Source organism: Accipiter gentilis, chromosome 14 (genome assembly GCF_929443795.1).
Source record: "Accipiter gentilis chromosome 14, bAccGen1.1, whole genome shotgun sequence".
In the NCBI taxonomy this organism is placed as follows: domain Eukaryota; kingdom Metazoa; phylum Chordata; class Aves; order Accipitriformes; family Accipitridae; genus Astur; species Astur gentilis.
The window spans coordinates 16547904-16574509 of NC_064893.1; the positions used below are offsets into that span (position 1 = coordinate 16547904).

General features: G+C 55.9%; 2 protein-coding genes across 3 annotated transcripts; one reads left to right on the plus strand and one right to left on the minus strand.

The window, feature by feature from the left end:
• Positions 1-4088: 4088 nt before the first annotated feature.
• Positions 4089-15390, minus strand: MYL9 (myosin light chain 9). 2 transcript variants are annotated; one of them, XM_049816276.1, is made up of 5 exons: positions 15295-15390; positions 14250-14323; positions 8268-8471; positions 6920-7081; positions 4089-6696 (listed from the first exon to the last, which is right to left on the minus strand). In XM_049816276.1, exons 3-5 carry the CDS (start codon positions 8449-8451, stop codon positions 6524-6526), a joined length of 519 nt encoding a protein of 172 aa, XP_049672233.1. In that variant the 5' UTR covers positions 8452-8471; positions 14250-14323; positions 15295-15390; the 3' UTR covers positions 4089-6523. The 2 variants fall into 2 exon arrangements, with proteins under 2 accessions (XP_049672233.1, XP_049672232.1); XM_049816275.1 differs by having other exon boundaries at positions 15245-15379.
• A 4405-nt stretch (positions 15391-19795) lies between these two features.
• On the plus strand, positions 19796-26236 carry RAB5IF (RAB5 interacting factor). The gene is made up of 4 exons (XM_049816277.1): positions 19796-20051; positions 21553-21656; positions 23697-23826; positions 24490-26236. The coding sequence occupies exons 1-4, from the start codon at positions 19923-19925 to the stop codon at positions 24529-24531; spliced, it is 405 nt and encodes a 134-aa protein (XP_049672234.1). The 5' UTR covers positions 19796-19922; the 3' UTR covers positions 24532-26236.
• The last annotated feature ends 370 nt before the right edge of the window (positions 26237-26606 follow it).

The window sequence follows — 26606 nt, forward strand, 5'->3', positions numbered from 1 at the left end:
CCGAACACGGTGCCCGGCGGGAGGGAGCCCCCGCAACCCTGCAGGCTGCGCCGGGCTGCAGAAGTGCCGTGGTATCCCCCCCTGCGGGGAGCTGCACCCCAGCACCCGCCCAGGGGCACCCATGCAGGGGGGCCCACCTGGGGATACCTGCTCAGGGATACCCATGCAGGGACACCCACCCAGGGGCGCTCACCCACAGGTACCCCCACAAGGCACCGCACAAGCTCCTTCCCCCCCACCACCCCCAGCCATGTTAAGGCTGAATCCTGTAACTGAGCACCAAGGGGTTACTGGTGCCTGCGGGCAGGGCCAGGCCTGGGGACAGGAGCTGCTGGGGCTGGTGTGGGTGAGAGCCCCAGGGACCTCAGGCCACCCTGAGGCACCACCGGTGCTTCGCTTGGTGGCTTTCCACATACTAAATGGGAAATCAGAAGCTCGGCACATCACCACTCCCGTGGTGGAAGGTGTTCCAAAGTAAGGGTGGTGATCAAGGAGGCACCAGGTGGGACCTTTGCTGTCTCCATTGCCAGCGGGCTGGGCGAGGTCTTTGGAGGCCTTACTTGGGCTGTCCCTGCTCTCCCTGCACCTTTCTGCTGCAACAGCAGAGCCCAAGGTGACCTTCCAAGGTTTAGAGACCATATCACTCCATTGACATGCAAGCATGCTGCTGGCCCAGGATGTGGCTCCCACAGGATTTCCCCACCACATGCTCCATGCCCTTCTGTGATGTGGGGCTGGGTCACACCTTCACCCTCTGCCAGATGCTTGGGTCAGGCACGTGAGCAGTGCCAAGCACAGAAGGGGACGCATCCGTCATGTCCACCCTGGGGTGGTACCCATCATTGGTGGGAACCACAGGGAGAAGAGCTGCTCTGAGCAGTGGTGCCACATCCTGTGGGTCAGGCACCCCCTCAGCTGTATGGACAACATGGTGAGAAATGCAGACTGATCCCTTCCAGTTCCTGCAATGGAGAAGGTGCTGCCATGGGAAGCCAAAAGGACCCTGTCCAGCAGCCAGCCCAGAGGGGTGCCAACACAGAGACCCCCCTCTTGGGGATGTCCACTCTCACCCTTGCCAAGCCAAGCACAGCATGCGTTTGTGCATCCCCCCAGGGACATGGGGGGGGGAGGGGTGCTCTTAGGACACAGCAGCCCCAAGGGTCACCAGGTCCTGCTCCATCTTTCTCCATGCAGAGCTTGTTTGCAGCCGGTGTTTGATGGCAACCTGGCATAGGAGCCAGGCTGGCAGCAGTTCTCCCTTCCCAGGCTCCACCACCTTTGCAGGCTGTGCTGCAGCTCCCCTCCCTCCCCTCTTTTCTGCTTGCAGGGAAAAAGATGGATATCTGTTCGGGTATTGAGAAAGGCTGCAAAAAAACCTTTTATGGTAGGTTTTTGATCTGTGCAAAGCAGATTGTGTGGTGCAATAAAGGATTAAATAGCAAAAAAAGGAGAATTCCTTAAAGTATTTGTTTAGTTGCTGCTAAATCTTCAATGTCCTGAGTGAAACTGTACCCCCAAATTGCTGCTGCTCCGTTAATGCAAACGCGGTATGGGCTGATGAGCCACAGGTGAGGTGTGGAGCCAGCCCTGGATGTAAATCCTGTCTGCTGCATGTTTGCACCAGTGCATGGTGCATCCTCGGCCCCAGCCAGCCCTCTCACATTTGGCTCACTCCTGCCTGCAAACCAAGGGCCACTATCAGGCAGGGTGTGCTCATCCTGCCCGCTCTGCTCCCTGTCTGGGCACCCAGCCTGTTCCTGGTGGGTGACACCGCAGAGTCCCCTGGGCCACCTGCTCGTCTGTGTCAGCTGTGTCAACTACCATGCCGAGAGGCAGGACTGTCCTCCCGAGCAGTCTGGTTTTGCTCCCGCCCTTTGAGAAAAGCTGTATTAGTCTTCTGCCTAATTGAGACAACTGGGAAATGGTCCCTGGGCTCAAATACCGGCCCAGGGCTGGGCCATGACCCCTCCAGCACTCCCTGGGCTGCAGATACAGGTAGTGTGGAAGCAGCTTTGGAAAAATCCCACTGCACATCTGAGTGCAGCATCTGGGGAGCCTAAATCCCTGGGCAAGCCCAGCCTGGAGCAGGAGCCAGGTTGCTCCCAGCTGATGGGGAATTAAAAGCCTTGTGGGGTGAGGGGCCAGGCCAGGGGCTATGGGGCATCTCCCTGCCTGCTCTCCCTAAGCGCTTGTCCAGGCTGAATCCCCCTGCGAGGCCCTGCAAAGTCTGGCCAGGCCCATTGACATGATAATACTATTAAACTTCAGCAATTTGAAAAACAATCAGTCAGCAAGAGCCCAAAGGGGGATGCTGGAAACCCCAGGCAGCCTCTGAGGGCATTGACCTGTCCCAGGCAGGACTCCCTCCACCCTTTAACCACCCTCTGATATTTAATCTGGATTTTTGGCAAGGAAAATTAGATTTGTGGTCGGCCGTGCCGGCTGTCGGCTACAGCCCTGCCCTTGGGGCCCAGCTCTGGTTCTCCAGCAGCCAGGGTCCTGCTCCCTGCTCAGAGCCACCGCACTCCCCGCAGGCTGGGATTCTCCCAGTAGGACTGGCCCTGGGAGTGGTGTTAACAGGGCTTATTTTACTGGTTCACAGCCCGCCTTTGCTCTGCAAAAGCCAAGGCTTGATGGCCTTGCACTCAAGTCATGGGTGTGTTAATTAGGAGGGAAACAATAGCTGCGTTCATCCTTCCCCTGCTCAGGGATGGAGTGGGAGCCTTGGGCTGGTGCACTCCTTCACCCACATCAGGAAGAGCTTTAAAGGCAGGTTTAAAGGTTTAAAAGTGCCTGCTCAGCAATGAGACAGACAGTTGCATTAAAGTGCAGGTAAGGGGCGGTGCATGCCGGCAGCACCACACCACAAAAACACCCAGCGTCCGACTGTTTGTGCCACAGTCCCGCGGTGCAGGGCTCAGCCCACATCAGCTGTAGCACAGGCTGCTTCACCGCCTCCAGTGACACATGGCTTTGCCCGGCTCCAGCACAAGAGCACCATGCTTGGGTGCCGCGGCCCCTCCATCTCCTCCTGCCCCTTCCCGTGGGGCAGCTCTGCTGTTCCTGTTGCCCTTCCTGCAGACCGTAGGGCAGGGCAGATCCTCTCTCAGCAGGTACCGCCATATCCTTTGCCTCTCTGGTATTCCCATAATCTGCGTCATTGGACATGGAAAGAGGAGCCGTGGTGCTCTGGGGACATCAGCACTGGAGAACAACACTCTTGGGTCAGGGTTTGGAGGAACCCAATCTCCCTGGGCTGCATAGACAGCTCTTGTTCGGGCTAAAGGAGGGCATAATTCCCATGGGGAGAGCTGAGGCGAGAGGAGCTGCCAACCAGAGCACCCTGGGCTGCTCCTGGGCCCCTGGGTGGACTGTGTGTAAGAGGAGGAGCAAGAGCTGAAGAAATGGGCCAACAGGAACCTCATGAAGTTCAACTAGGGGATGTGCAAAGTCCTGCCCCTGGGAAGGAACAACCCCGGGCACCAGGATGTGCCAGGTGCTGCCCAGCTGGAAAGCAGCTTGGCAGGAAAGGCCCCAGGAGTCCTGGTGCACAGCAGGTTGACCACGAGCCAGCAATACACCCTTGCAGAAAAGGCTGCAAACAAACGGTGTCCTGGGCTGCATTAGGAGGAGTTTCACAGCACATGGCGGGAGGTAATTCTTCCCCTCTGCTCAGCATTGGTGAGCTCGCCCCTGGAGTGCTGGGTCCAGTGCTGGGCTCCCCAGTACAAGAGAGACAGGGACAGGCTGGAGAGAGTCCAGCAAAGGGCCATGAAGGGGTTGAAGGGACTGGAGCATCTCTGCTAAGAGGAGAGGTTGAGGGAGCTGGGACTGTTCAGCCTGGAGCAGAGCAGGCTCAGGGGGATCCCATCAGTGTGTATAAATACCTGGAGGGAGGGTGCAGAGAGGACGGAGCCAGGCTCTTCTCAGTGGTGCCCAGGGACAGGACCAGTTTGTTGGGCACAAACTGGAACAGAGGAGGGTCCCTCTGAACATCACAAAACACTTCTTCACTGTGAGCAGCTCCTTTAGATTGACCCAAAAGGATGGTTATTTTCTTAACTTGGTGCCCCTGCCCCAAGACAACATTTCTGAAATTAAATGTCTAGATTTATTTTGGTGCTGTATAATACTTTTGAAATGACTGAGTCACGTCAGGTCAACCTGCTGGCCACAGTTCTTGTGATGCTGTCCAGGATACAGTTGGCTTTCTGGGCTGCGAGTGCACATTGCCAGCTCATGTCCAGTTTGCCACCCACCAGTATACCCAAGTCCTTCTCCTTACAGCTGCTCTCAACCCATCCAGCCCTCAGTCTCTGCTGGTACTGGGGATTGCCCTGACCCAGGTGCAGGACCTTGCACTTGGCCTGGTTGAACTTCATGAGGTTCATATGGGCCCAAATAGTTTGGGCGTTTGCTGATGTTTCTTTCTCTCTCTTTGGATGCAGTGGTTGACCAAAGCAGATGAAGTGGTTTTGGGGAATGCACAGCTGACAGCACATGAGAACTGCCCCATCTGCTTGTGTTGGTGGCACCATGGGCATTCCAAGAGCATCAGCTGATGGGTGATGTGAGCCAATGTGATCGGAAAGGCTGTCCTCTGGCCTCTGCACTGCTGGAAAAGCTAGCAAGCCAACAGCTGAGCAAAACCAGGGGAAGGCCTCAGTTAGTACCAGGACTAAGAAAAAATAACAAAGTGTAGAAAGGGCTCTGAGCATTGCTGGATGAACTGGCATGTCTCCCGGGGTCCTGTCTCCCACCATGGCTGGAAGCAGGTGCTGAAAGAGGGTGAGAACAGAGTCCATGGGAGAGATGCTCCCGGCCACAGACACCCTGAGCCAGATGTGGCTCTGGCTTCCAGTGCTGTGGAAGCAGCACCATCTCCACGCTACCACCCCACTCCCACATCTCCTTGCCAGACCAGAGTTCAGCCTGCCTGGGTCCTCCTCGGGTGCAGGCTGGTCCATGCTGCCAAACCTCCCAGTTGCCCTTCTCAGGATGCTTCCACTTTGGCTCTATCTCTTTTTTATATTCAAGTTGTGGGCAATAAAAGGACCTAGTAAATGGCCGAACAGTGGTCTCTCTTTTAATCTCCTTTCTTTTCCTAGGAATTCCTACCATGTGATTTTCTTTCTCCTTTTTTTCTTGATTTTGACAGCTGCTGAGCTCTGACCTTTCCTTGGGGCTGTCTTGGGGCACTTGGAGCCTGTTGTCTCACCCGTGACGTCAAGGCTGATCTTCCCCACCTATGACTGCATTTGCATTTCAGTGCTTTTCACTCAGCCTCTGAAGTCCTGCAAGCCAGCCCCATCTTTGTTACGCAAATCATTTCTTGATCCACCTGCAAAGAGCTCCAGGAGGTGGGAGAGACAGGACTCCCTTTTGCAAGGACCATATTTACTCTTCCCATACTTACCCCAGCGTCCTTTAAGTTCCTCTACTTTGCTAGCACCAGGGTTGAAGGATGCCCTCTCCTGAGAGTCCTGCAGTGTAACTATGGCTGTGCCGGTGAAGGGGGCAGCTCAGACACCGCAGCTTTAGTAGCTGCTTGAGACAGTGCTTCTGAATGCCCCATGCTGGAGCCTGTGGCAGCTCTCTGCTGGGGGCCAGCAATGCCCCCAGCCAGTGGTGGCCACCCACCGAGTCCATCCCATTCCTGACACTGGGAGAACCTGGGCTGGTCACAGAAGCTGATCCTTTGGGATCAGTGGGGCTGAACATCGCCCCTGGATGCAGCTGCCTCCAGAAGAGAGTTTGCCCATAGCATGGCAGAGACCGTGCAGAAGCTGGAGGCTCTTTCCCACACCACTGGGTTTATCACCAGCATCAGCCCATCTGCCTCAAAGTGAGGTCTGTGAGACGTTCACTTTGGTGTACGTCCCACTGAACGGGGCTTTTTAAAAGGCATCCCACCCCCCAAACCCACCACAGTGCAGCACGGCATGGCACTGGTCCACGAGGGAGCCACACACAGCATGTCTCCATATCACACCCATCAGCTGTTATATGCCACTTTGGCTTCCCAAATCCCTCAGATCACAGGCTCTAAAGCCATAAAACAGCCAGGGAGGAGGAAACAAAGTGGGTTTTCTTTCATGAAAGAAGGGAGCATAGGAGCAGAGGGGAGAGGTGCTTTCTCTCTGTGCTACAGCCCCGAGACAGGGATCGCTCAGGCTCGAGCCAGCCAAAATCCCCACAGGCCAGTGCTCACCTGGGATGCTCACCCCGGCCCCAGGGACCAGCGGCATGGTGGCTTTGAGGGAGTCAATGGCTGCTTGGTGGGGGTCCCAGCAGGGTGAGCCTGTGGGTGGGAGAGGCAATGGGAGGGGAGGTCTGGGGCTGACAGATGGGCACACAGCAGTGCAGTGATGGGAGCGCTTCCCCTCCAAGCATGACCTGATGCGAGGTGCTGGTCCTGGGAGGTGTTTCCCATGGGAGGAGCCTGCTGTGGGGCAGCAAGGGGGGCTGAGGTGTGGGGGGGTCGTGCACAGGAGGAGGCAGAGGGGGTGAGCAGCCCCAGGCTCTAATCGTCCTTGTCCTTGGCCCCATGCTTCAGGATGCGGGTGAACTCCACGTAGTTGAAGTTGCCTTTCTTGTCGATGGGTGCCTCCCGGTACATCTCATCCACCTCCTCGTCGGTGAACCTGTCTCCCATGGTGGTCAGCAGCTCACGCAGATGGTCCTCATGAATGAAGCCTGCAAGGATGGCAGGGGGTGGCATTAGCAGGGGACACTGTGGGAGGGCTGAGTGGCAGGATCTTCCCCCCCTCTCCCAAAGACACCCCTGCCCAGCTCTCCCACTCTGGAGCTGCTTGGGGACTGTCCCCAAAGATCTGGCCCCAGCCCTCATCCTGGCTGCACACCTGAGGGGCAAAGCACCCAGGCAGGAGGCACGGGGCTGTGCAGGCAGTGCCAATACCTGACGCCTCCTCGTCGAAGCAGGCAAAGGCGTTGCGGATGACGTCCTCTGGGTCGGTGCCGTTCAGCTTCTCCCCGAACATGGTGAGGAACATAGTGAAGTTGATGGGCCCCGGCGCCTCGCTCATCATGCCCTCCAGGTACTCGTCGGTGGGGTTCTTCCCTGCCGGACAAAGGCAATGGTGTGGGTGTAGGGCCCTGTTCCCCCCCTCCCCAGCACCCATCCCCAAGGCCAGCCCATGCACTCAGCTGGCTGGTTTTTTTAAATTGCAAATGAATTTGCTGGCACATGTTCACCCACCCCAAGAACAAGGGAAGAGGGTTTCCACAGTGCCTGGTACTTCCCCCTTGGCATCTCTCCCCATGCTTTAAACTATGCTGGAGGCCACCTGGAATCATGCTCTGCCAGGCTCAGCCTCAAGGGAGATGCAGGAATTCATCCGGGGGCTGCCGGGAACTAAACCCACAGCTTTTCCCCATTCCCCCGGCAGCTGACACCCAGCACCACCCAAGGAGAGGGACAGCAATGTCCCCACATGAGCCTTGTGCTGCTGATGTCCCTAGCCCTGCTCCTACCATGGATGCACCAGGGATGGTTTAAGCTTCTCTGCTGAAGTCTGTGGGCCCCCAGCACCCGGCCCCTCTCTGCTCCCAGAGCTATGGCTCACAGGGGAGGAGGGAGGTCCCTCCCACGGCCAGGCAGGACCTCCAAAACAGGTTTGGCTGCCAGGTCAATCATTGATAGACCTCCCAAAGCGCAGTGGAGGTACCGCAGGGAGCAGGAGGTGAAAGCCATGGCCTGCAGCAAAGGAGAATGGGCTCTGGGTGGGGAGCGCAGCCAAACCTGCATGTCTCAACCAGCCAAGGTATCACACCGGTTGTGCAGGTACCCAGGCTGTCACCCTGGCTGAGAGCAACGGGGAGGGCTTTGTCCTGCAGGGGATGACACCAGGCAATATTCTGGGGTGAGACTACTCAAATACTCAACAGCTGTGGCTGGTGGTTGCTCCTAGGGCAGAGCTTCTCCAACCCCAAGGGTCTCTCCCCTTCTAGTGAGGATGGCTGTAAGAGCAACACACTAAGCTGCTGCCCCTGAGTGCCTCCACAAATGCACCTTCTGCAGTCAACTGGAGAAATCTGCCCCCCCCCTTCCCCCCCCCCAAGTTGTAGCCAGCATTGAGCTGGCCCAAAGCAGGAGGGGTGTGCCTCAATGGCAACCCACCAAAGCCGGCCTTCAACACTGGGTGTGAGGCACTAGGTCACCCAGCAGCTCTCCCCACTTGCTGAGGAGGCATTGAGGGCAGAGGGGCTGAGGGACACATGGAGGCACGAGGGAAGGATCTCCTCACCAAGGGAAGCCAGCATGTCGTGCAGGTCCTCCTTGTCAATGAAGCCGTCGCGGTTCTGGTCAATCATGTTGAAGGCTTCCTTGAACTCCTGGATCTGCGACTGGTCAAACATGGCGAAGACATTGGAGGTGGCGCGCTGGGGACGCTTCTTCGTGGTCTTGGCTTTGGCACGTTTGCTCGACATCTTGGCGGCTGGGGTGGTACCTAGGGGCAGGGCAGCAGGCAGGAGTGTCAGGAGGGCTGGGGACAGGCAGAGCCCAAGGGGCTGGAGCAGAGAGCCAGGGACACACAATTCCTGGCACCTCCAGTCCTGTGCCTCAGTTTCCCTGGCTGTCACACAGTTTGGCAACAGTGAGGTAAGGGGGTCGCAGGGTTGGACATGTGGACAGGCAAGACTCAAGCTCTAATGAGTCCCTCGGGAAGTCACAAGAACAGGCAGTGCTCACTGGCACCTCTTCTTCCCCAGGGCAGTCCCCACGGGCTGTAGGCAGGGCTCCCTGCCTGTACCCTTGGCCTCCAAACCCCCAAACCTAATGATTGCTGCCTGTCCCCTTTGCATCCCAGTCACAGGGACAGATGCCAAGCCAGCACCCAGCATCCACCCACCGCCATCAGTCCTGGGGGGGGCCAGGAGGACGGGTGCCTCGGCATTTTAGGCAGAGCTTGGCCATGCCCCCGCCCCGGCCTCCCTTCCTCTTCTGGCAGGGCTCTCCCCAGCCCGGCTCCCGGGGCGTTGGGTCTCGCTGGCATCCTCCATTTCGCTTCGCAAAAGCAGCCCCCAGCCACGTCCCTCGGAGGTGGGATCAGCACAGCACCCAGCACCCAGTGGGAAGGGGTTATCTGCTCCGGGCACATTCCTCACATACCACCGCTTCCCTTCCCCCTCCACCCACCCCACCTCCTGCCACCGCCAGGTCCGGCAGGGCCAAAGGCCGCTCGCCATCCCCCTCCCTACCGCAGCGCCTGGGTGCACCCCACACTCTGCTGGGTGAGCCCACGGGAAGGGCCCCGAAGTGGAGGGGAGAGAGGGCTGGTGGTTCTCTGGGTGGCTGCAGAGCCCCTGCAGGGCAGGGAAGAGCGGCCAAGCAACGCCGGGAACCTAGGGTGCTGAGGACTGGTGCTGTTGTTACAGGTAATGAATGCCAGGAGAAGGGAACAGCCTGGAGGTGCAAAAAGACGGGGACAGCAGTGGGACAGACAGACCTTTGGGAACACGGCTGGGGCAATGAGTGTCCCACGGGGAATGGCAAAGGGACCATGCAGACCCCAAACACCAAGGCAGGACCATGGCAGGAAAACCTGGTCTTTCGAAGGGGGGGTCCTGCCCCCAGCCCAGCAGGGTGCCCAGCAGAGCTGGGCTGGAGCAGAGTGCCCACTCCCACCCCGAGATGACACCCATGCCCCTTCACAGCCTCCGAGCAGAGGTTTGGTGATACCTCCCCCCCCCCCAACACTGCCAGGGTGAGGGATGCAGTCAGTATTTAAGACACCCACCACCATTAAGCCATGGGCGCTGGGGACCCAAACAGGATCCATATGGGGTGCTTGGCATACCCAGCGACCACCAATGTTGCCTGAGAGGAGGATGCTCAGACCTCTTCCAGTCAAATCCTGCCAAGCATAATTCAGCAAGATGCCAGCAAAGACCAGCCTGGCAGAGGGATGGTGCCGGCTGCCAGCTCAGCATGGTCCTGCGGGAAAGTCTGGGACAAGGTCAGCCCAAGGGAGAGATGCTGCTCAGAGCCCTCATGTTTCTACCACAGCCATTTCTCCCTCACACGCAGCCCTGTGCCTCAGTTTCCCCATGTGGGTCAGCAGCTGGCATGGGGAGCAGCTGGAGGAGGCAATGTTAAATTAATGGATTATGAATTAATTCCATGGGGGAAGAGGAGAGTATTACTACCCTGCTCTGCTGTGTGCCCCATGCCATGGTGGGCAGCACAGCTGCCTGGGTTCCTACCTTCTCTGCCAGGGGACACAGGGTAGTTAAGGAGCCACATCACGTTGCATGAAGCAGCACAAAGCAACAGCACCAGCGAGCTGCGTGCCAGCAACCGTGCCCGGCTGGTTTGGCCACCCTGGGCGTGCTGCTCCAGGATCCACTTCCCAGCTGGATCCTGAATGCTGATGCACCCAGGGAGGCTGCAGGGCCTTGGGGAGCATCCCTCCCAGCAGGTCCCCAGTGCTGGCAGACTAGGCCAGAGCAAACAGCCTTCTGCAGCCACACAGCTCCCACCAGCCCTCCCCACACCATACCTGTTTTCCAGCTCTTTCCCTCCCTTCCTGCTATCCCTCTTTCAAGGGGCTGCAGAGGTAGGGGCTGTAGCGGCCACCAGCCTGGTCCCCACCCTGTTGTAGTCCCCAGCCTCCCCTAGCTGGGCTGTGCTGGAAGGACATCCTGGGAGCTGTGGTAAGTGCCAAATCCCAGCTACGGTGCCAGTGCCAGCAGGGCTGCCTGTCACCGCAGTGCCCAGCCAAGCTCAGAGGGGGCTGGGGACTCTCCCCCCACCCCCCGACACCCGCTCCCATCCCACTGTGGGAGCAGTGCACCACACCAGAGAGCCTGGCAGCACCCATCAAGCCCAAGCTGGGCCCGTCATCTGCAGGGGACATGCTCCATGTCCCCCAGGAGATAGTCTCCCACCTCGTCCCCCAGGAGCCCCAGTGGCTGCAGGCATTGGGATGGAAACTGCACTGCCCTCAGCCCCCTCCCTTGTGCTGCCCCAGGCTGCCCTGGCCGGCACCCAGCACCTAACAGCAGTCATCAAATCACCCCGCCACCTCCCAAATGCTTGGTCCTTTCCCAGTGCCCACCAGGAAAGAGATGTTTGTCACCAGCCAGCTGAGGAGAGCGGCAGAACTAGAGAGCCCAGCCATGCCCACGGCTGGGTGGGCAGGAGACCTCACCCCCCATGGCCCATCTCTTGCCCCCTGCTTCCACCAGCACTGCTGCACCATAAAGCTCTTTGCAATGACAGCCTCTTTCTGCATGCCCTGCCAGACACCAGCATGCACTGCCGGCCCATAACCATCCCCCAGGCTGCGGCGTGGGGAAGCTCAGCTGAACACCACAACTTTGCTGTGCAGGGCCAGAGCCAGCAATAAAAGCTCTGCTGCTGGCCAATGGCACTGGGCTCAGCTTTCAAAACACACTAAATTATTAGCAGAATTATTAGCAGAATTATTAGCAGAAGACTAGAGAAATAAGCAGGAGTTTTGCTCTCACTACATGAATTAATATTATCCAAATATTTACCCTGCCCTGGCTGTGACCAGCAGCAGAAGCGTGGCTTGGCACCCTCTCCAGAGAGATGGTTCTTGTTAGGGGGATTAAGTGCGATTTTGACAGCACATGGTTTTGCCGTTTGATCCAAAATATGCCCTGGAAAGATGCCTGGTCCCAAGGTCCAGCCCGGCCTGGTCATCTCCTAATCATTCTGTTTCTGCCGTTAGCAGACCTCCTGGGGCTAGCTGGGGCTTGGGAAGAAACTTTTTTGGGTCAGTGCAGGGAAAAGTGCCTCTAGCATGAGACAGAAGTGATTTGCAATGAGGCCTGATTCGACAGGGGTGATCCATGCTCTGCACGAGGGCTCAGTGGCTGCGCTCCCCTGGTCTTCAAGCCCGCGCTTTCTGGGATTCCCAAAAACCCGATGCCAAGCCCATTCCAGGGAATGCCCAGCCGTGATGCCCTGCACACTGGGGTGGACTTGGCTGAGCCAACCGGTGCAGTTACCAAACCTCCGGCTTCCTCCTCGGCAAGAAGGAAACCCACAGAGACTGGTCCTGCTCCTGCCACCCCCCACTGAAAGCCCCATCCCAGCGCTGCTCCAGCCCAGGAGCTGCTGATCTCAGGCAGCAGAGCTGAGGAGGTTAGTGCTAGGATGAGACCCCAGCCAGCCTGGCATGAAAGGTATGTGCCAATCTGATCACCACACTCGCCCCATCACCGGCTGCCCTTATTCCCTTGTCCTTCAGCCACCGCTCCGCTCCGATATGATCTCCCTGCTTCCTACACCACCGAGCTTGTGCCTTCCCCACCTGAGAGTCAGACCCAACAGGCCATGGGGCTGGCTTTAAAAGTTCATAAAATATAGTTCAGTTTTAAAGAGAAAGAGCAAAGACCCACAGTTATCAGAAAAATAAACCACAATGTGTTTCCTCCTTGGTAAAAACCAAATGAGCAACTCCATCCTGGTGCTGCTTCCTGACCGTACTGGGGAGGGTGGGATAAGCCAAAGAGACATCGCAGTCTGGGCCCTCTCCCATCCCCATCCTCCTCCCTCCTGCCTGCTTCCACCCTTCCCTACCCCGCACCTTCTCCTGGGCTGCTCCAGCTCACTATCCCAGCTAACAAATAAAACAGCGGGGGAGCTGCTGCTGGGCCAGCAGGCTGAGTGGGCTTGTGGCTGGTCTGGCTAGCATGAAGGAAGGGTGCCTGGGTGGGGAGGGGATGGGGTAGCTCCCCTTGCAGTAGCAGCAGCCTGTCCCTAGGTGACGAGGTGTTCCTGTGTGTTCAGAATCTATGATCACTCAGGGTATGCTGCTAAGGGTTTCCCAAATGTGGCTCCTCCAAAGCTGGCCATGCAACTGCAGGAGCCACCTCTAAAAAAGTGCTGCTGAGGCTCCAGCACCGCGTGGGGCTGCCCTGCAGGCTCCAGCACAGCCAGAGAGGGACATCGCCTCCTGCTCAGTGAGCTCCTCTCCACCATGAGATCCCAGCAGCGAGATGCATGATGTGCATCTGCTGGATGCTTTTGGTCAGGATAGAGAAAGTGTTTCAACAGCCCGGGCTGTCCCAGAGGACACCCCTGCAGGGTGAACGGTGGCCCCTTGCAGGGACTGTGGTTCAATCTCTGCCCAATGGCTCTTTCCAAAGTTAGTTGCTAGTACCAGCGAGACACAACACAGCCACACCTCGACACATTACAGCACCGCAGGGGTGCAGTCCAGCACAAGCTGCAGTTCCCATCCCCTCTCCCAGGGTGGCAAAAGGGCCAGCGTGGGTGATGCCTTGCAGCATCCCACACTAGCACAGGAGGCTGCAGGGCAGTGCTGCAGCCGGGTCATCCTTCCACCCATAAAGCTTTGCTGTCCACCAGGCACCTCCCCCAGCGTCAGGACTGCCCAGGAGCAGACATCCCGCCTCCGGAGCCAGTGGGACACATTGGAGGAGTCAGTGGGGAGCAGCTCATCTTCCCTGCCTAATTTGTTGTTAAACTGTCCCTTTCCTCCAGCCCGGCCCCGCTCAGGATGCCCTTGGGATGTGGCATTGCTCAGCTCCATCCCTGCTGCCTAGGGGTGCCGGGGGAGCCACACTGCGGGCCAGAGGCACTGGAGCTGCGGGAGGAGCCCCCCATCCCGCTCGGCACTGCAGGAACGGAGGCAGTCTGCCATTCTTGCTCCTTTTTTGGCCTTATTAGAGATGGATGTGGGAAAGTGAGTTTGGAGGCGAGGGGAAAGCAGAACCTGAGCCCTAGGCTGTGTCCCCAGATCAGCCATACCGACCAGTACTGAAGCTGGTGAGCAGGTTTCGTGTGCAGATGGGAAGGAGCAGGGCAGCATCAGGGAGCCAGAGCTAAGTGTGCAGCGATCCCCAGGAAGAAGAGTTCATCCCAGCCCTCCCTCAGCTCCCACCACACACCGGGGACCCAACCAGGCCCATGCACAGCTGTGGGGCTTGGCTGTAAGTTTGGCAGATGGTTTCTGGGCTGGCTCCTTCCCACCTAGTTTAGGGGACAAGGACTTCATTGTGCCTATGTGGCACATGCAAGCCCCTCCAAAGCGCAACTTCTGGGGCCACCACAAGACGACCATGCACAGACACCATCACTACGCAAAAGACCCAGCATACAGCACTCTTCTGATGCCTGGGGAGCCTGGGAAACAGGACCATGGGGCAGAAGGTCTTCATGGCCTCAGGCCACCAGCATAACATGCCCTGGACTGGGTTTGATATTTTCCCAGGAGAATTAAGGGGCTCACCTCAGCGGGGGAATCTGGCCGCAGCGCCTCAGAGGGGGAGGTGACCGCAAACTCCTCCTACAGCGGCACAGAGCCTGCCAGTGATGAGAGGAAAAAAATTCAAGTGACTGAATAAACCCAACCATCTTTGGTCAGTGGCAGTGGTTGTTGACACTTGGGGATATTCCACTCTAAAGAATGCGGCTTCGGCCACAGCCTTCTCCTACACATCCATGTTTTAGAGCCTCTCTGTCTTTTATCAGTCGTAAGATTTTGTACCAAAAGGGCATGCATGGAGAGAAGCCAAGAGGACCTCAAGTTTTCACAGGCAAGGCTAAACAAAACACAACGTTCCTCTGTGTTTAAGACCAAGGGAAATGAGTGAAATAAAGCTTTTCTGCCTTACAACAGTTTATTGCCTGAAGTTGCTCACAGGTCACTGGGGAGATCTCTGGAGCATCATGCATGCATCTGGATCTTGTCTCTGGCCATCAGCACTTTTTGCTGGGGGGACAAGCAGATGTTCCATACAGGACCAGCTCTCACAGACCAGGAGGTGGGTGAAGCCATAGGCGGCAGGATCTGCTCTTGCAGCACTGCCTTCCCGGGGAAGCCGGGATGACCCCAGCTCCAAGTCATTGCGGACAGTTACCGAGAGCTTTGCTCAAGACCACTCCTCGCCTCCCCTAGCTGAGACATCCCTGCCGCGCCCCGGCGAGGGGCTGCCCCCACCTGCCCGGGCAGAGGGGGGGCTGGCAGGGACGCACCGGGGCCTCTCCTGCCGCTCATCGCCCCCTCCTCGGGCTCTCCCCAGCACCAGCTCCAGCACCGCCACAGTGGGGGGCCGGCCGGGGCTGCTCCCTCCCGCTCTCCCCGGGGCAGCCGCCTCCTCCCGTCCCACCGCTTCCCCTCCGAGCTGCCCCCGGCTCCAGCCCGCCCGATCCATCGGGGCTGTCCCGGCTCCATCCCTCCCGGTCCCGCCCCGGGGCTGCCCCCCCCGCTCCCTCCTGTCCCACCTGGCGGAGCGAGGAGCAGCAGGACCGGGACCCCGGCGGAGCCGCCTCACCTGGACCGGAGCGGGGTTACTGCAGGGCGGCGGGCGCTGCTCTGCCGGGGCCCGGCCCGCGGCGCGGCCCTTAGGGGCGGGTGGGCAGCGGGCGCCCGGGGCGGTGCCGCCCGCCCCGTCCCGCCCGGCCCGGCCCGGCTCGGCCCATAGAAGGCAGAAGAATGCGGCGGGGCCGGGGCCTCGGGGCCGGGGCGGCGGGACGGCGCTCCCAGCCTTATATAGACGAAAGGGCAGCGGGAGCGGCCCACGCGTGTCCGCTTTCCCGCGGGGAGATGGGCCCCGGGGGGGGGGGGGGCTGGGAACCGGCCTGGCCCGGCGTTCCCGTGGGGCGTCCCTGCGGCTCCCAACCTGGTGACACAGGGGGATGCCGTGCTCTGCGGGGCCGTGGGCACCCACGGATGACACCAGCCAGGGGCCCATGGGTGGCTGTTCACCCTGGCGCAGCCCTGGCTGCAGCAGCATGGCCCCGGCAGGTCCCTGCCTGCGGGCGTGAGGCTGCCTGTGGATCCATTTGGGTGGCACGGAGGGGCCCTGGGGCATCTCAAGGCTGCACCACGGCTAGCCAAAGGCCTCTGTTAATGGTCCAGTGGGAAAGGGAACAGTGGCCAGAAGGACCAGCCAGCCAGCACTGAGCCCTGCCTCTGCCTGTGGCTGTGAGCCCCCAGAAGGACCCGGTTAAACAGCCCCTCAAAGGTCCTCTAAAAAGTGGCCTGGATGGAGAACAGCCAGGGACCAGCGCTGTTCCCAAGCTGGGGTCTGGAGCCTGGAGGCGCAGGGATGGGGAGCTCCCACCTTTCACCTGAGGCAGGGCAGACACCAGTCCTGGGACACCTCTCTAGGGCAGCAGGTCTTGCCCACGTTTCCTTCCCATCAGCAACCCTGTGCCACATCCCAGTCCTTCAGTCACCAAGAGGAGCTCCCGGTCCTCTGGGCTCCCCCTCGAAAGGGTGATGCCACCCACCAGACATCATCCCGGGGCGATTTATCTTTGGTTTGCAGGACCCCACTGGGTTCAGAATTCAGCCTGCAGAGGAGCAGGCAAGCAGGAGAGGGAGACACCAGGAGTGTTTCTGAGAGGGATTCACCCAACCTGGAGCAGGCAGCCAGAGCAAGGGCTGCTCTGCCGGGGCACTGCCAGCGGCTCTGTCACTGCCCATGGAGAGGTGGGAGCTTGAGGACAAGGAGCATACCCTGCTGTCACCCCTGGGCTCTTCCCAGTGTGGCAGAGCTGTGTCGATGGGACAGTGTGGAGTGCACGGGCTGTACTTGCAGCAACACAGGTGAAGAGCAGACATGAGCAGTGACACAAATTAACCTTCAGCTGCCATTCTCCTTCAGGGCATCACTGCAAGCACAGTTAAAAAGCCAGAAAACCTGTTTCATCACTGACACAAAAGCAACGGCCATACCCTCCGGCAGCCTGGGCAGACCCTGCCCAGGGCATGGATTTTGTTCCTATTGGCTCAGAAAACCAGTGACCTGCTCTGCCAACAGCCTGCCAGACTTGGGAACATGCTAACCATGCCTTTGAGCTGCTTGGACAAAATCTGCCAGGGCATTGCCTCCTGTGGGGAGTGGGGGAGCCATGGAGGTCACTCAGCCTTCGCTGGAGGAAGGTGTCCCACCTGCATCCCCTCCAAAGGACAGGCTGTGCTGGGGGAGGAATCAGGAGCTGGCCAAACACAGAGACAGGGTTGGAAACACCATCGAGTGCTGTGCCGGGCCACAGGCGAGCCGGGGAGAGTGCAGAGCCTTTGCCATGCCCATGATCTGGCCATGAGGGTCACATTTAATAAAAATGTAAGGAAAGAGAAAAGAGAAAGAAAAAAAGAACAAATCCTAGGAGTCAGCAGCCTGAGCTGCCACCCCGTGGCTGGTCCCAGGTTTTTCTCTGCTGGACGAAATGCCTGGCCTCAGCCACCTCCAGGTGGTCCCCGGGAGCCTGGAAGGGGGGGCAGGACCCCCCTCCAGCCCCCCTGGAGTGGCCGCTGTACCTCACTGAGCCCCGGTTCCTTGCCACTGGGCAGGTGTCAGGCCAGGCCCCGGAGGGGGGGAACTGGTGAAGAGGGGCAGTATGGACATGGCAGCTCCTTGCATGCTTTGCAGCCTCTGAAGCTGCGTGCACGTAAGGGGCTGCTGCTGGCCACCTTGTGCAGCCCCTTGGGCTCTCCCTTGAGCCTCATCCAGCCCTTCCCACCTTCCCTTGCCTGCGCCTAGGTTCCTCATGTAGTCCTCCCTTACTTCCACATGCCTGCCAACATGCACCCCTTACAAGGGGCCTGTTTGTATCCCCGTGACATCCTCTGGCACCTCTCCTGCCTCCTCCTTGTTCTTTCAAGCCCCAGTTTAATTTGTTTTTCTCTCTGGGCAGTGGATCAGGCAACAGAGATGGAGTAAAACAAGCTTCTTGTTTTTTTAGCACGTAAATTTTAGGTCAGTTCCCTGATGCAGGTGTCTCACCACCAATGCAAGCACTTCCACCCCTGCAAAGTGGCCTGGGGCAGGTGCATGGAGCTGGCCACTGTGAGACTCCTCACATGCCTAGGACAGAGCCTGAAGTCCTGGAAGAGATCAGCCACGGGGTCCCGCAGCTGCCACCTCCCCCTGTGCCCAGTGATGATATCCATCACAGAGAGGAGGGTGCAGAGCAGGAGGGGGGCTGCCATGCCCCAAGCACCTGAGGAGTGCCCCAGGAGCGAGGCTGGAGTGGGGGCACATGAGACCTGGCCTCTCAGTGAAGGGCCATCATGGTGGGGGTGTCAGATGCAACAGTCCTGCCGGAGATACAGCGATGACCCCCCTTCCTCCTAATGCAACATGGGTCCATTGACTTGGACCAGCCTTTGGCTTGTGGCAAATGCCCAAGGAGTTGGACACATGCTCAGGGGTCTGATAACTGGAGCAGAACAAGATACTTTTGAAGTCCCAAAGTATCTTGCATAATCTGTATTTAAATGACATGGCCTGGAAGTGGTTGGAGGTCTGGGACAAGGACTCATCTGCCTGCGCCCCTCTGTGATAACCACACATGGTTCGGGTAGGTCCAGTCTACCCCCGAAGGTTCCCAGGTCCTGATGAAATCAACAGCAAGGCGGCTGCTACTGAAGTATTTAGCACTGCAGACAGAGAGCAGTCAGGCTCCTGAGATGCTCAGCACGTCACGCGTTTGCTAGTTTGTGCAACAGAAGGAAATGCAGGACCTTGGGCCCGGGGTTTGTTCGTGGTGAAATGAAACAGTGAACCTCATCATGCGTCAGCACCAGTGGGGATGTGCACGGGCAAGTGGTGGCTCCACACAAGCTGTTTTTGCAGGACTCGGGCTTCACCACCACCAGCAAGGTTCACTGCAGGATCGAGGTCTTCTAGCAATGCCTCGAGTGGCCCCAGCACTGCTGAGCTGAATGGCTTGTCATGCTGCCCACCAGAAGGAGGTGCCTGGACCCCCACCCACGCACAGGCAGGCAATTCGATCATTTGTTGTCACAAACCCAGGCACTTCTCTGCCCACAGCTCACCCTGAAGAGGGTAAAAGCGAAAAAAATCCCAACCAAATACCCTGCCTACCCCATGCTGAGGAAGTAATTCCCAACATGTTTTTTTCACAAGGAATGCAACTGTTTTAAGTTGAATACCATTGCTCCTGTAAGGCAAGAAGATGAAAAAATAAAACAGGACTCCACATGTGATTGTTTTATTTGCATACAGTTCCAAGAGCCCAACTTCTGCTGATGGCGTATGTTTGGCTGCTGTAATGTCTGCTCCACTAAACAGACATAACAAGCTGTAGCGCCCTGCACGACCACGCTGCATTTTACAGGCTGTCCTGCTCCCAATGCCTCCAGTCCTGCAGCCTGTCTCCAGAAAGGAACCACCGAGAGTCTCGCAAGCGTGGCTACGGATTTCAAGCAGGCAGCGTAGCACAATGCCTACGTGCACTCAAAGGGTCCAGCAAGGGGGGAAGCTGTCCCCCGGGAACACCGCATGACGCTTAGCCGCCTGTGCTGGTCCCAAGGGCCGTCCCCTCTCCCACCCAACCTGCGAGGCCACCACGGGGGCTCTTCTCCCGCCCTTCCACCGAGGACCGGCCCTGCGAGGCAGCGGTGCCCGAGGCGGCCCGTTACCGACACGGGCCCCTTTCGCCTCAGGGCCGCTGTCGGCCCAGGCGCTACCGCGGCGGGGCCGCACACGCCACCTCCGCCCGGGCCCGGCGCCGCCGGCGGCCTGGCGGAGGAAGCCCGGCCCGGGGGCCGCCCCACGCTCCGGGCGCCCCTCCCCAGCCGCCGACCCGCTCCCGTGCAGGACCGAGAACCGCGCAGGGCGGCGGGAGGGGTGGGGCCTTACCGAGCCCAGGCTCCGCCCCTCGAGCCCGGCGAGCGCCGCGCTTCAGCCTGGCCCCTCTCCCCTGCCGTAGGGGGAGCGGCGCTCGCCGTTGTCACGTGTGACGCTAGGCGCCGCCGCGATTGGCGGAACCAGGGCGCGGGCGGGTGACGGTGCTCGGCGGCCGCTTCCGGGCCGGCGGCGGGGCCGGAGCCAGAGCCGGGACCGGGACCGGGACCGGGACCGGGATCGGGATCGGGATCGGGGCCGGGACCGGGACCGGGACCGGAGCGGGGCGGGCGGGAAGGAGGATGAGCGGCGCGCGGCGCCGGGAAGAGCCGCCGCACGCGCAGCAGCACGCGGTGGCCAACGGCGGCGCGGCCGGGCGCGCCTCCGTGTGGGGCAAGGCGCTGCGCAGCGACTCCGCCTGGCACGACAAGGTGGGGCGGCGGCGGCGGCGGCGGCGGCGGCGGCGGCGGGGGTGGGGGGTGAAGTTGCTTATTTGCAAATGCGTCTGATCTGTCAGGCCTGAAGGGACAGGGCAGCGGCCAGAACAGGCTCGTCAGAGTTCGTCCGCTCCAGTGTCGCGGCGCGGGGATGCTCTCACGGAGCAGTAACGTCATGGCGGCCGCTCCGCCGCCTGCGGTTTGCTTTGCTGTTCCGCGCCTCGCCGTCCACCAGTGCAGAAAGAGCTTCGGTTTCTACAAAACTTCACGCGTGTGCTCAGCTTGCGTGTTTTGCTCGCGTTTGTCAGCGAGCCTTCCAAGTGGGAAGAGGGAAAACGTGTCAGCCACAGACCTCCCAGTGCTTTTAGCGCTGGTGAAGCCTTTTCTCCTGTGCATCTGCCCCTGGTCTGCGCCTCTTCCTGCTGCTGCCCCCCAGCAGCACACCCACAGGGTGCTCCGAGTTCCTGCAGCATCCCGGGTCCTGCCATAGCCCGCACACAGCCCATGTGCCAGGGACGTCTGCTCCCCGTTTGGCTGGCTTTGCCTTTCAGCGGGGAGCAGGTGCGGGCTCTGCCCTGCTTTTCCTCGGGAGACAGGCAAAGCTGTGTCGCTTTTTTCTTATCGGTTGCTGTTGCTCACAGAACCGGCGGGGCTCTCCTGTACTCGACCTCATCTCCCTCTGACAAATTGGGCAGGAATTTCAGAGTTACCACAGGCTGTGCCAATGTTTTGATGCAATAGGATGTGAACTGAAGGCTAAAACAAGTGAGAAATTTAGTGACTGAGAAACGACTGTATCTGACGTGGATTCTAGTCTTCCACATGGAGCAAAACGACCTCGCGCATCCTGCAGTAAAGTCACGAAGGCCATTGGTCTTTGGGGGTATGCTGGGGCAATCCTGTCCTTGGGGAGGCTAGGAAAAAAGATGTGAGCAGAAGTGAATTTTATTTAAAGCGTGAGTCAGCATTGTCCAGCTGCAATACTTACAGTTGTATCGGCCCTGTGGACAAACGGGAATGACCACTTTGCTGCTGCTCTGAAAGAATGCAGGTGCGCTTGTAGTATGTGTGAGATATGGTTTTCGGTTTGGAGTTGGCGTGGGTACTGGCTACTGGTAGCACTTGTTTCTGGGTGGGAGAGGGGCTGGGGCACTGAGAGTGGCTATAACAGTCTTAAAGCGTAAACAGTTCTTTAACTTTTTATTCCAGTGAGTTTTTATAGAATTGAATCTTTAGTAAACTAGGGGACTTGATACTTGTTCGCCTCTGCAGTTAGCCCGTGGGAGGACAAAGCTGTGTATTTCATTTGGAAGCAGAACAGCCCAGGGTGCGTGATGTCATAAGCTGCTTTCATCTGCTCTGAGTACAATGTCTTATACTTTGAATGGAAAACTAAGTGTTCAGTGTGTTAAATTTTCACCTGTTAATTGTATCATGCTTTAAAAAAAGGAAACATAGTAAATGCCAAAATCTTTCTTGTACTTTATCTCCTCAGGACGAGTTTTTAGATGTGATCTACTGGTTCCGGCAGATCATTGCAGTTATTTTGGGAATCATCTGGGGAGTAGTTCCACTGAAAGGATTCGTGGGAATAGCAGTGTAAGGTTTATTTCCTTTTCTGTCTCCTGTGCTTTTGCACATTTGGACTTTACTTGGTGTCTGGTTTAAAGTTGTGCTATAAACATGGGCTGGCCAAACACAGCCTCTGTCTGCCATGCATCTTAAAGCCAGCGTTGCATTCCAGATTGTTAATTGTTATGAAATTCTTACAAATCATAACATGTCTTCATCAGCCTCTTTCTCTCTCCTCAGCCCGATTAATGCTTTTAAAAATTATTATTTATTTTATTATTTTATTATTATTAAAGGGGGCAGGGGTAGAAGGAAACGAGAGGTTCAACTGACTTGTGAAGTGGCCTGTTCCTGCCTGTGTGAATAGGGGCTATGAGTATGGTGCTTACTGTGGCCACCTAAGAAGTAAGGACCATAGAGGGGAAGGTGTGGTAGTACTCTTTGAGTCAGGAGCCCTCCTCAGAGAGGAGGTTCTGTTAGTAGACAAGAGGGGCAGCTTCTCTTTGAAAAAGAAAAGGTTTCTTCAAAACACCAAAGACCGTAGGTAACAAGCAGGCAAAGTGGCACCACTGGTTGTGCTTCTGCAGTGCTCCCAGCTTGCTGAAGGTCTTCTTTCAGCCATGTCGGGGGGGTGGGGGGGGAAGGCAGTCCCTAGAAGGGTATGTACACATTGGATCCCCACCAAGACGTGGGATTCAAGTCACCTCCCAGGAGGTGTGCGAAGGCTGCAGTGAGCACTCTGAGTTATGAAATGAAAATTTTTTTGGCCCTGGCATATGCCTGAAAGCTTCTGGAGGGACACCAGAGATGGGAAACACAGCACTGCTCTCTGAACACCGGGTGTGGGAAGATGCTGTGTCTGGTCTGGGGAGTCTCCATTTGCAAATGTCTCTGCCTAGTCAAGCTCACAACCTCACAGCTTTTCTTAGGCAAAGTTGACTTGTCATCTTGTCCCTCCTGAGTGTCCTGGCTGTGGCAAGAAAGTGGAGGGAGTAGCAGCAATTGTCTCTAAGGAAGAAAAAAAAAAAAGCTTGAAATTTAGGAAAAAGGGGCTATAAAGCAGTGATGCTCCAATAGGAACTCAGTAGCTACATGCAAACAGTTAAATCTAAAGTGCTCCCAGTAACAGATGTGTAGTAGCTGAGAAGCATTGTTCTTACTTAGTCATCCATAAATTCATAAGGCACCTCAGCCAATTCCTGTACTAAACGTTAATAAGAAATAAAAGTGATTTGGTGTACGGTGAAAAATGAAAAGCTTCTAGAACTCTGTGTGTGGTTTTTCTGTGGTACGCAGTCACACAGCTGCTCACAGCTTGCTGCCAGTCACTGAACTTGTGTGTATGTATTCCCGTATTGCCCTGCCTACACAGCCTTCTTTCCAGGAAATGTACCTGTCACTTCCCAGGGTGCCCCAGTCCTAAGTTGGGGTGGTGTAAAACCAAACGTGTCTAAGAACAAACAGGATGTCATGTTTTTTTCTCTCTGTTGCAGCGTAACTGTTGGCACAGACTAGAGCATGCTAAAAGTTGTCTCAAGTTGAACCCCACTGTTCTGACTCTGAGGGTGCTATTGAGTCTTCTCAGGCTCTCATCTCTAAGTCACTGTGTTTGGTCGTGGGACACTAACAGGGATCTTACACTGAGCGTGGAGTCTATAACAGTCTTTCCTCTTAGCAGCCTCAAAATGAAGTAGCACACACACAAGGAAATTGGATTTTCTGTGGGAGCAGGACTGCTGATGATCTGCAGGATAGGAAAACTTGCAGGGTTTGCAGATCTGCTGAAACTTCCATCTTTTGACTACTGTCTATTGAGCCTTACTAGGAGTAGGTTGTGCGTTGTGACGTGAACTTCATCCAAACCTAGCATGCTACGACAACCTGACCTGGAGGTGCTCTTTTAAGGAAGTGACTGAGCTGCCTGGGAAGCGTTGCAGGAACAGCATTCCTCTTTGCTTCCTCTCTGCTGCAGATGAAAAGATGTTTCACTGCTACGTTGATGTATGGCACTTTGGATACCTGCATCCTATATCACCGAAATGACGGTTCCTAACCTCTTTCTTCCAGGTTCTGCCTGATCAATGCTGGTGTTCTGTATCTCTACTTCAGTAGCTTCCAGCAGATAGATGAGGAGGAGTATGGCGGGACATGGGAGCTAACAAAGGAAGGATTCATGACATCTTTTGCACTGTTTCTGGTAATGCCTCTTGCTTTCTTTAAGTTGATTAGTGAATTGTGTTGGTACACTTTCTGAGAGAAAAGGCCTGGAAGAAAAGCTGCTGAGGTGGTACACTGATAGAAGAGAGATCATCTAATCTAATCTAATTAACATCGTCTAATAAGTGGAGTTCATTGGGAAAGAAAATCACAAAATTTGATGGCTACTGGCTATGAAATACAGTATAAATGCCTGGGATTTCTCTGTAGGAAAGGATGTAGGAACAGGCAGCTATACTTCTGCATCTACTACTTAACTTTTATGTCTTCCCATCCTCTGTCCCAGATATCCTGGCAGAGTTTCATCTAGAGCCAGTTACACCCAAACTGATTTTTTGGGTGTCTTTTTTTTCCATTGCTCCCCTCCCTGAAGTCTCTGAATACGCTCAGCACTTGATTTGGTGGTGTTTCTGAATCACTAGAGGGACTGTGGTGGGATTTTAATGTGGAGAAGCTAGTCACCCCAAAAGGCAAGTTGAATGCCACCGTCTGTGGCAGATGGTGATCCTAACATCTCGCTGAGACAATCTCAAAGCTCTAATTCAGTCCCCAAGTCCTCTATTGAGAGCAAGAAGTGAGGCTTCCATGTCTGAACCCTCTCCAGAGGCATCAAAATAACCTTCACTTCCTTTCCTCTCCACAGGTTGTTTGGATAATCTTCTATACTGCTATCCACTATGATTGACACAGTCTGCAGCTTTTGCCTGTTAAATCAGTCATCAGTAAATGGAGAAGGTTTTAATAAATCATAGTCTTTAGTGGACTGGTGGGAAGTTGGGGGAAGTCAAATCAACCCCCTTCTGTACCAGTGGTCTGATTAGCCTGGAAGAGCCCCAACTCTTCTGCTGCAGAACTCCGTCTCCGTTTTATATACCTGTTAATTGTTGGAACTATTAAAAAGCCATTGGAATTATTGGAAGTGGTTCAAGGCTGTTGAAATTTGGAACCTTCCATGACTCTAGCCAGTAACTCTTATCACTGTGTGGTGAAGGTTGAATCTGTTAATTTAATGTATGTATGCCCTTCTGTTTGAAATCTGTCATTAAATCCTGACTTGTCTTCCATTGTTGTCCTTCAGACAAACAGTTTTTAAAAAGCAGTTGTAGGGTACATGGGAGAAAGGCACTGCAGCATCCAGGATATGAGTTGAGTGGCTGCCCTTAGCATGTTTTTGTAGTAATCAGATCTGATTTGATTAAACAGATTGTGTTGTTACCATTTCTAGTATTTTTTGTTTTACATACAAATCAGTTGTCGACCAGAATTTTTAAATGGTCTTTGCTGAAGACAAATTTTTAAGCAATTTTGCTAGAAAGAGCTGTGATTCATTTAGTTAACAAAGGTGTATTCAGGAGGCTTAGAAACTCCGCTGCATTCTGCTAGCCTGACTACTAAGTTGCCATCGCATACCTCAGAGCTTAGTAGTCTTGAAGAAGAGTCATTCTGGAGATACCCTTTTAAAAGTTAAGCATTTAAATTCTTTTTTTTTTTTTTTTTTTAAGCTCTTCAATTCAACTGCTCCTTGTTAATAAATGCAGGAGATTAAGACACAATTGAGGCAGCTATTATCTTAAATGCAGAATTACTAACTTGCAAATCAGGCAAAGTACATAGCCTCTGGTTTGTGAGGTGCTTTTTGTGAGTCAATCACTTCATAGCTCAGTTCCTCCCCAGTCATGCCCTTTTTTGTGCATCAAGGGGGGAGCCTCTGCTTCAAGATATTTTTAGGGATGTGTCTTTCAGAAATAGTTCTTGGGAAACACGCACAGTCCTTGTTATTGTCCCAGGACCTTGTAGTCTTGTTGCCATGTGGTCCTTGCTTTTCTAAACAACAGCTCAGGCAACCAAAAAGAGTCCTGGCCTAAAGCTGCCTTATAGTGAGGAGTTGAGTTTTAGTGTGCTCTTGCTCAAAGTCTGCATTGCTTCTTTGCTGATGGAAGTCCAACAGCCTGGCTCTCACATATGAGTATGCAAAGCCAGGGATCTAACTGCTGGGCTCCAGAATGGCCCACTAGTGCAGGCCTCCATTCTTACCAGGGAAAATGCTGTCTGTTCTGGGTGGAAAAAATGTGCCTGGCTATTTTAGGTCCTTGGGATGCCAAGGGAAGAGTGCAATAGCAGGCAGCTTCTGCTACTTTTGAGTTGCCAATTCAAGTAAGTGATCTCAAATAAAATCTCTATTTCCTCCTCCCCTTGCCCAATCTTTTAGTCTGATCCTTTCTTTTCCTCTTCTTTCAGCTGAAAGCATTAATTTCCCACAAGAATTGCAAAGCCTGCTAGTTCTAGGTCACCCTTTCCTACTGGCATCTGTTTGCATCTTAGCTGCTCACAGCCATCAGTAAAATCATTGTATACTTGAAATGCTCTAATAAATGTTGCCTGGATAATCCGCTGTGCAGCTTCTGTATCCTTCGGTCTTGGAAGTTTTGTAAAATGGTGGGAGTGTGGGATTCCTTTAAGAGTTTGATTTTTGGTAAATACCTAAGCCAGCAGCTCTTTGGGATTCTCAGGTCTCTTGTGCTGCAGGCTTGAGTCCTGCACTTTTAGAAAGGGTCAGAAGCATTTGTAGTGGAAGTAGTAGCTAATGCTTAGATCCATGCTTTAATGGGTGATTAAGCAGGTTAAGCCAAGTATTGCCTGTATGTAAGCTGTTCTGCTCCTTCAGCAGCTGTCCCTGCCCCGTGACACACAACCATGGCAGAGCCACTGCTGCATTGCAGAGTGGCCAAATCTGGTCCAGAGCAGGACTTCAAGCAGTGT